The 9571-nt window shown below is 33.5% G+C and overlaps 1 protein-coding gene across 1 annotated transcript; it reads left to right on the top strand.

Moving 5' to 3' along the window:
* The first annotated feature begins 4699 nt into the window (after positions 1–4699).
* Positions 4700–8810, top strand: LOC132642833 (BURP domain-containing protein 3-like). The gene is made up of 3 exons (XM_060359857.1): positions 4700–4765; positions 5327–5438; positions 7815–8810. The coding sequence occupies exons 1-3, from the start codon at positions 4736–4738 to the stop codon at positions 8672–8674; spliced, it is 1002 nt and encodes a 333-aa protein (XP_060215840.1). The 5' UTR covers positions 4700–4735; the 3' UTR covers positions 8675–8810.
* The last annotated feature ends 761 nt before the right edge of the window (positions 8811–9571 follow it).

Here is a 9571-nt window from a genome sequence, read left to right as displayed (position 1 = left end):
TAATTGAAACATTAAATTATCTCAACTTAGCTAAGTATTAGATATAATTAAGTAGCAATTAGTAAATTTAGATCTAATTTAATCAATAAAAAAGTGGATGTAACAAGTACTCAACTGTCACGCCCCAAAACCCACCCTAGACGTGACCGGCATCCGACGCATGAACAACATCGGAAGACCCTAAACGATACAATAATAACACTTGAACCCGCCAGGTTCAACATTTGCCTCCAAAAGTTTATAAAGTAAATGTAACAAATCATGAATATATAAATTAAATCAGCGGAAGTCTTTATTCACCAAATACTTAATCAAACGTAATAACGTGCCCGAGAGTTAATCAATAACTCAACAACTACCCACAAGAACGTATACTATGGAGCTTCTAAGATAATGAGCAATGTCTAAATCATCGGGACGCAGCCCGAAACTAAAAGACGAAGAGTAAAGATAGAATGGTGCCCCACAAACAATCATGTGGGCTCACCGAATAGTCTCGAAAGTAGCAAGTTCTCTTAAGTCGTAGGCGTATCACGAACCTGCTCCTCAATGATACCTAACATACCATCAAAAACAACAATGGTATACCTGAGTACTGGGTACTCAGTGAGTGTCTAAGGGGCAATAGTTAACAAAACAAGATATAGTGAATAAAATCAATAAAATGATATCAATGAAAATAACAGTTCAAACCCAGGTATAAAGTGAGTCAGCAACATTAAAGAGTCATCAAAGAATCCAACAATGAAAGACATATTAACTTAACTCCTTACCATTTAATTTTAATTTCACAAGCATAAAATTGCATTGCTTAGCGATTATTATTATAGAAACTAAAACTATATACTATCATATATTTTACTGCAAGCCCTACTTGCCCAAAATTTCTCTGAAAATTCATTTTGGCAAAGGTGATTTACAAAATAAATAGACTTTTGAAGCATATATTGCATAATACTAGCTATATCTCTAACAAAAATAAAGTCGATGATAAACAAGAACACTTGGGTAAATGCATCATAGCATTTACTCTTCCACTTGGAAAAGGTACCAGCAACACTGCTGAGGTAGAGGCATTCTTGTTTGGTCTCAGGTGGTGTATAAACAATGGTCATAACCTCATTATTGCTGAAACTGATTCTATGCTCCTCCGTAATTGCATCACAGGCGAGTGGACTGCACAATGGAGGATCAAAGAAACAGTAGAAGAAATTAGGAGGTTGGCCTTTAGGCATGAAGTAACTATTAATCATTGTTATCGAGAAGCCAACAAAGCAACTTGCTTGTATGAGCCATACTTCTGAGGAAACAAGAGTCTTTACCCACTCAAACTCTTTGCCAGGACAAATCAAGGGCCTTCTTAATATGGATAGATGGCAATTTCCTATTTTTAGAGTCAAGAAGAAGAAACCGAGCATGATCTATTTTGACCCCCCTTTAAGTTGCAGTAGGATGGCACTGATGTGCAAGTTTTTGCCCAACATGTACAAGTGTCCAAGAAGGCAAGGCCTAGTCCTCCTTCATCATATTGAACTCTTTGTCATTAGCAATGAAATATGGACAGTTTGACCCAAAAAAAAAAAAAAGACAAACAAGAACACTTGCACGTGTAGTAACTTTGTTTCATGACATTAATCTTTAAAATCAACTGCTGTTTTAAATTTCTAAAATATACATTTTACTCATTAAGTAAAAATGTTTCTAAATGTCATCTGTCACAACTTCAGATGTTGGAAAGCACTAAGGGGTGTATATATATATATATATACCATAGAATAGGGAGGTGTGACACTCGACAATCCTCATGCCTAGCGAACCATCTTATATCATAATTCCAAAACCATTAGGAACTCAAAAATTGAAGAACTAATAATGGTAACAATAATCCGACAAACAGATTAGCAGTAATCAAATTTGAAACCAATACTTCGGTGTCAAACGGGCGGGTTATTGACCCCCTCAAAGGTTACTTGGGCTAAATTGGGTTGGGCTGAAATGGGCTAAAAGTGAGTCATAACCCAACCCTCCCCCCCCCCCCCCCCCCCGCCCAAAAAATTCTTACTAAGTTTTAGTTTCTTCATGTGATCTTTTATCAATTTTTAGTACCTAATAAAATTATTTTCTTTCTTTATTATGGCTATATATGACACATCGAATAAAAAAAATCTTTCTGAAAATATTTTGACAAGATTTCTCGCCGGTTCATATTGGGCTGCATATTAGCCAAACTTTTTGATGGGTAGAACTAATAATTGGGCGGATTAATGATGGGCAATTCGCAGAAATTCGCAGAATTGCCTTTCTTTTGGGGTGGTCTTTAACTTTTTCCCCTCAAATTGGTGGTTTTTAACTTTTTGACGGGTTCCGCCTTATGGGGCATACTTTTAGTTATGCATTAACTAAAAGTGTGCCCCATAAGACATAACTAAAAGTACGCCCCGTAAGGCAGAACTTTTCCTTAAGGCGTAACTAAAAGTTTGCCTTATAAGGCAAAGTCTATGCCTTAAGGAAAAGTTCTACCTTATGGGGCAGACTTTTAGTTATGCCGGATCCGGCATAACTTTAGTTTTTCCTTAAGGCGTGTATGCCGGATTCAGCATACACATCCCTAAGCCCTGCCTTACGAAATTATTTTTTTATTTTATGTCTAAGCGGGGTTCGAACCCAGAACCTCAGGTATTCGCCCACCTTTAATTTCTAAGCGAAAGGCAAAACCTAAAGACCACAAATATGAGGGGCAAAATTTAAATACCAACCCAAAAGAAGGGCAATCCGCACAAAAAAAAAATGATTAATGATCAGCCCAAACTTGGGCAGGTTGGGCGAGTCATGCTTTCATGGGCTGATTTTGCCACCCCTACTCCAATACAAAAAAAAAGTACAAAGGTTTAAACTCGATCGTCAACAAAGTCAACCACGCTTACAAAATTAAGCTCGACTAACTAAAAATGGGAAAAGAAACATGAATCTCCGAGCCACCTCTTCTCGAGAGTCGATTTTGACTAATTTTTTAAAGGTAACTTGAATTAGATCAACAAATTAATATTGTAAAATTAAAAAATAGTATTTAAAAACTATACAGAAAGTACTATAATTTGTAATTTCTCTCATGTCAATATGATTAAAAAAAAAAAACATATTGATCAAAATTACATACATTGTGTATTGGTCAGTAATTTGTAAGTAATCTCGTCATATTCATAAATAGCCAAGTCAAACTTTTTTATTCATAATATAAGGTCAAATAATATTTTCACTAATTAAGTGGGTACGTACGTAGTGCATTTTATATAGGGTTCATTATTTTTTTGTGATCATTATTTAACCCTTTTAAATCTCTTATTATTTCTTGTATGGTGATTTTAGGAGTGTAGTAATTTTCATTTCGAAATCTCCAAGTTCTTAAAACGCAGGAAAATGCAGTAAATTTATCTATATAGTATTTACATAGAAAAAACATTAGTAAGTATGCATTAGTACTAAATAATAAATATTTCACATGGAAACACTAATGTCACTTGGACGCCACAGCGGCTAATCCTCTAAGGGGTCGTTTGGTTTAAGGACTCATTAGTCCCGGGATTATAATCCCGGGACTAATTTATCCCATCTATTGGGATTATTTTATACCATCTAAAAGATGGTATAAAATAGTCCCAGTATAAGTGGGTTAAGAAGGTATAAGCTGGGTTATTCCAGCACTAATTTTTATATCATGTTTGGTACAAGGTATAAATTTATCCCAACACTAATTTATACCTTATACCAAACATGGTATAAAAATTAGTGCTGGAATAACCCAGCTTATACCTTAAACCAAACGACCCCTAAGTTAATAGATTGTTTATATAGAAAAGCATTAATAATTGTGCAATTAGTACTAAATAAAAGTATTTGGAAACACTAATGTTACTTGTACGCCAAATTAAAGCGCTCGTCATCTAATTATACAATATTTATATAGAATATAAAATGTAGGTTATGATCTTGAGTATCAATTGAATACTTTATTGATCATTGACTTTCATAATTATCCCTAAAATAACAGGAAATTATATATAACGACTTTAAAAGAAGGTGATCAACTTTTGACCTCCGCTCACCTCCTGAAAAGCCCTTCAACGTCAAAAATCAAAACTCATTGAACTTAAAGGTTTGCTCACGGAGCAAACGTGATCAAATATTCAAGACCAGCCACCTCCGACATCATTTTTGTAAATCAGCCCAAAAATAAATTAAAATCCATGTTGAACATTTTTGGATTGTTATTTCACCTGGAATCAAGATTTCTGGAGACAACAGAACTCGAAATTTTATTTGGAATTATAATAGAAACTTTTTAGAAGAAACAAAAAAATCGAAAAAAATTGTTGTAATAGATTCTTTTTTTCTTTTCAAACGTAGTACTCTAGTTAGGAAAAGCATATTCTTTTCTTCTTCTTTTTTTTTTCTTTTTTTTTGGATTATTGCAATCTTTAATGGTTTCATCTATAGAGGTCTGTTATCGCCAGCACTCAACATAATCCACTACGTATTACTCAATAATTTATAAGTTATCCAGGCATTTTTTATAAATAGTCAAGTCATTTTTTATAATACAAATATAAATTAATTTATATTTACTCTAGTGGGTACATCGTACCATTTATGCCTATAAATAAAGGACAGTTTCTAATTCTGGATTCCACCCAAGCTTAGCTATTTCTACAATATCTATCATAGCAAAACTTTCCCAATGAAGTTGCAGGCACTCACCATTTTCTCGGTGAGTAGCATTTTTATATAGTTTTTGTCTTATCTTTCACAACTTATTTATAAGTTTCCTCCTTTTCTAGTTATCATTTTACTCTGAAAATATTACTATCATATTTAGTGATTTTAAAAGATTAATACTCGATAAATTATATGCTCATATAGTACTCTTTAACAAATTAAATGTGAATAAAATTTTACTAAATCTCCTTAATCTTTAACGTTTGGGAAATTATGCTTCATCCATCTTTGAATGGAAATGATAACCTTCTTGATTAATGTGATTTAGTGATGGATCATGGATCTATTAAACGATTAATACATATGCATACACGTCAAAAAATATTCCCTCTAAAAAAGGGTTGTTCTGACTTTTTCACACTTTTTTACCCGTTGACTTCTTAGTCAAAGGATCTTATTGTTCCCATTCAAAAACTGAGGGGGTATAACTTCCCAACTCTGAAAGATTAAGGTGATTTAATGGAATTTACCCATTCGAAAATGGAAAGCTTATTGTTTATACATGGGACATACTAATAGAAACTTTTTTTTTTTTTTACATGTATATATGTAGCTTGCTTTTGTGGCAAGTACTCATGCAGCGCTATCTCCGGAGATTTATTGGAAAGTTAAATTGCCCAACACTCAAATCCCCAAAGTCATCAAGGATTTCCTTCCTCAACCAGGTAGGTCTTCAACTCGAGGGATAACCACGATAACGATTGTGCTTCATTTTAAAATAAATTGAGGTCGGCTATATTAATTCTCACTGCCTATGTTTTACATTACATGGAGAGAATGATTTTTCCAAGTGAACGTGCATCTTAATTATTTAAGACCTCATTTTAAAAAGAAAATAATAATTTTACTGCATGTTACTTTGTAATCTTACTATATCCCCGAAAAGGCAAAAATGTCTCGGACCAAATCATATACCAACTAAAAAGGTATTTCTAAAGGACAACCAATCAAAGTGAAAGGCACATATATGCAGGCATGTGAATCTTTGACGGTTTGTTAGTTTTAAATCCTGTAATACCTTTAACTTATAAATTCGATAAGTTACTGACTTATACGCAAGGCTTAATTACCTAGATAGCCCCTTAAAGTTGGCATGTTTTGTAAGATAGATATATAAACTTACATAGTGACCAAATAAACACTTAAACATGTCCAAAGTGTATTTTTTAAACACTGAGTCCACCCTGGCATATAGCGTGTTGTGTATTTTCTTTTGAGCGAGTGAAGCCCAGCTTCTTGAAGTTGACAAGACAGAAGAATAAATAAATAATGATAAAAAGGCCCTCTTTATATAGCCCATACCCCCATTAACATATTAAAGACCTGGCCCCACATACTCTTCTTCTTCATCGTTGAAAACACCATTGAAGGCAAAAAAGTTCAACGGTCATACCAAATGCTTTCTTCTAAATCTCTTAATTCACCTATTTTTTCATTATCTCCAATCTCCAAAAAGTTGACCACTAGGTAATGGGGTAGTTTTCTGTCATTGCGCAGAAAAAGTATTATTGAAGACTTCTTGGTCTCCAAACCAAATAACCCTAAGGTGTTTTTGGGGCTTAGCAAATCGTGTCAAAAGGGTATGAAGAGAAAGCGTGCACAGGGGCGAGTTTGAAGAAGTGTCTGCTTCTCCTGTGTGTTCTTGGATTTCTAATGTTATAAGGTCATTTTGATGTTATTCTGCAATTTGGATGGAATTATGGATTTTGTATGCAATTTCTATTTAGTTGATCCATGTTGTAAATCAATGTTTCAATCAAATATATATGAAAGAATTTGGAATTACTCTGTGTTTATAAGTCCTCCTAAGGTGATTCTTAAATATGGCAAAACAATTGCATCTTCACTGGGTCATTCTATCATTTGATGAAGCAATATTTCCCAATTTTGTTCTGGCACTTGCAACAATGTTTCTGCAATTTTTTCCAGCACTTGCAACAATCCTCAATCGAAAGATGAAATTTCCACCTTTTCATGATTTCATCTTGATCTTTGTTGAGGTTTGGATGTGTTTTGACTTTATAATTAGAGGAATGTGGTTCAAACTCAAGGAATTTGATAGAGAATGGAATAAATTTGATCGTTATTGTGATTGAAGAAAGCGTGGGGATGAACAAATGAGGGGTATGATTTGGCTTTGGACTATTATTTGCTTACATGGAAACATTTTACACGTGTTTGCACCATATTTTCTTTCATGGGCTATTATTTATTTATTTGCCACATAAATGGCGTTTGGACCTCACTCGCTGGGTCTGCATTACAAATGTGTTTAAAAAATACATTTTGGGCAAGTTTAAGTGTCTATCTGGTCACTGTGTAAGTTTATATGCCTATTTTACAAAACATGTCAAGTTTAAGGGGCTATCTAGGTATTAAGCCTATACGCAAACTCAAACAACTGATAGACCAAAGTTAGCATAATAAAGGGACCAAAGCTTCATTTTTCTCTTCCTTCGTTTTCAGTGCTGCATATATCACTAATTTTTTATTAGACATATAAAGGGTACAGAGTTTCAAAGCAAACAATACCAGCCTAAGTACAACAATAAAATAGTCAGTGTAATCTTATAAATGGAGTCTAGAGAGAGTATGATGTACACAAATGTTATCACCACCTTTTTGAATACCAGCCTAAATATATTCTTTAATTTGTTGTTTGGTACACAATAGAACTAAAAAGGTAGAACAAATTTAGAAACTCAGCTTAGTTCTTTTTGTCGATATCGCAAAAAGTAATTGAACGTCACAAAAAATAATTTTTCACATTTGTTTATATAATTTACTGCCATCGTGATTCTACATCAACATTTTCGTAGACCTGGGAAGATTGGATATATGTAGACCTTACTCCTACCTTTGTGAATAACACCCTAAGTATATTCTTTATTGTTTGATACACAATCGAACTGGAAAAGGTAGAATAATTAAGAAACTCAGCTTAGATTTTTTGTCAAGACCGCAAAAAGTAATTGAAACATCACTAAAATAATTTATTGTATTTGTTTATACTACAATTTATTGCAATCGTGATTTTACAGATATCGACGTTGCTCCTGAGCTAGAACAAGATAATACTAACGCTAAGGAGAAAGTGTACTATGGTTTAAGTATATATGGTACTATTAGCTGGCATCGTGCTGCTACAGAGGATGAAATTCGTCACTTTACAACAAACAAGAATGTGATCAAACAAGTAACTGAAGGAAGCAGTTTCGAGGCTGATCTGAAAGAAGACCGTCCTTTGAAACAATACTTCTTCTTAGAAAAGGACTTGGAGAAAGGAAACATTATCAACTTTCCCACTCTCCTAAACAACAATGAAGCACCATTTTTGCCTCGACAATTTGTGGAATCGATTCCCTTCTCGATGGAGAAAATTTCGGAGATTCTCAACCATTTCTCAATCGATAGCAAATCGAAAGATGCTCAAGCAATTGAGAAAACAATCAAACTTTGTGAAGAGCCAGGAACAAAACATAAAGAGAAGAAAACATGTGTGACTTCTTTGGAGTCTATGGTAGATTTCGGGTTATCTGTGCTTGGGACAAACAAGATCGTCGCGATTACTTCTGAGGTACAAGGGGAAACTCAAAAGTCGCAACGATACACAATTGAAGAAGTTCAACAGATAGCTGATGGAGATAACATGGTATGCCACAAGCTTAACTACGCATATGCACTTCATTATTGTCACTTTGCAGGAAATGCAAGAACATTTATGGTATCTATGGTCGGTACTGACGGAATAAAAGTTAAAGCAGTATCAGTGTGCCACAAAGATGCATCTTTCTGGAACCCTAAGGCATTGCCTTTTTTAGTTCTCAAGGTTAAGCCTGGAACTACGCCAATTTGTCATTTTCTGAAAGATGATCAAATCCTCTTTGTCCCTTCTAAATAAGCCACCTAGATTGCCCTTAGTAAAGAGTGGTAGTTTGCCTTTTATGGTATTCTATGTTTCATCTGCAATGTATCCTTATCTTTATCTTTTAATGAATGGAGATGATCCTGGCGTCATGTTGTATTTTGTATGATCCCCGAATATATCTTTATAAATAGTTAATTAACCAGCGCTTTTTTTTTTTTTTTTTTTTTGTAATTTGATTGACATAGAAGTTAAATGTTTTACAGTACCAAAAAATAAAACAACAAATATATAGTCTTAGACAAACTTATTAAAAAAAGAATGATAACAAATGTATAAGAAAAATAAAGCAAAATAATTCAAATAAATAAAGCATTGACTACCTATTTGTAGTTTTAAAATGACACTTCTTAAGGAATAGTCCTCTCAATGAGAAGTTAATTGTGTAACCTTCCTACTTAATTGTTATATTAATATTAACATATCATGTAATAAGATTGTGCACACTACAGTCATCTCTCTTTTTAATTTTAACTTCTTTTTAATTTTAACTTTTCAGTGCATGGACGGAGAATTAAGTAACATGTATTGATACTTTGCTTTTATAAGGGTTTCATTCTAAAATATCTATTTAATATAAGGACCATGTTTAGGGTTTAGATAAATATATAGGTTAAGTTACCTTTAGCTTCATGACCACAGTTTACACACACAAAAACTAATTCTTAGATTCTTCAGTAACTGAGCTTATGGTTTGTCATTCAAACTTGCTAATGGTTGGAATACTTTAAAATAAAATTAAAGTAGAAAGATAAAATATTTGTGTCAAAATAAAGTGAAGCTTGTGCGATACGCCCTCCAGATCAAAATAAGAGAATTATGGGGTGTAGCATACCCCGTAAGAAAGTTAATTAATTACACCTATAAAAGATC

This window comes from Lycium barbarum, chromosome 5 (assembly GCF_019175385.1).
Source record: "Lycium barbarum isolate Lr01 chromosome 5, ASM1917538v2, whole genome shotgun sequence".
Lineage (NCBI taxonomy): Eukaryota > Viridiplantae > Streptophyta > Magnoliopsida > Solanales > Solanaceae > Lycium > Lycium barbarum.
This window is presented reverse-complemented; position numbering and strand designations above follow the sequence as displayed.

Excerpts from the sequence above, each read along its gene's own strand:
- LOC132642833 (XM_060359857.1), top strand. The coding sequence starts at position 4,736 with ATGAAGTTGCAGGCACTCACCATTTTCTCG. Across the intron at positions 4,766-5,326 it reads AGGCACTCACCATTTTCTCG|CTTGCTTTTGTGGCAAGTAC; the intron begins GTGAGTAGCATT and ends GTATATATGTAG. Across the intron at positions 5,439-7,814 it reads GGATTTCCTTCCTCAACCAG|ATATCGACGTTGCTCCTGAG; the intron begins GTAGGTCTTCAA and ends GTGATTTTACAG.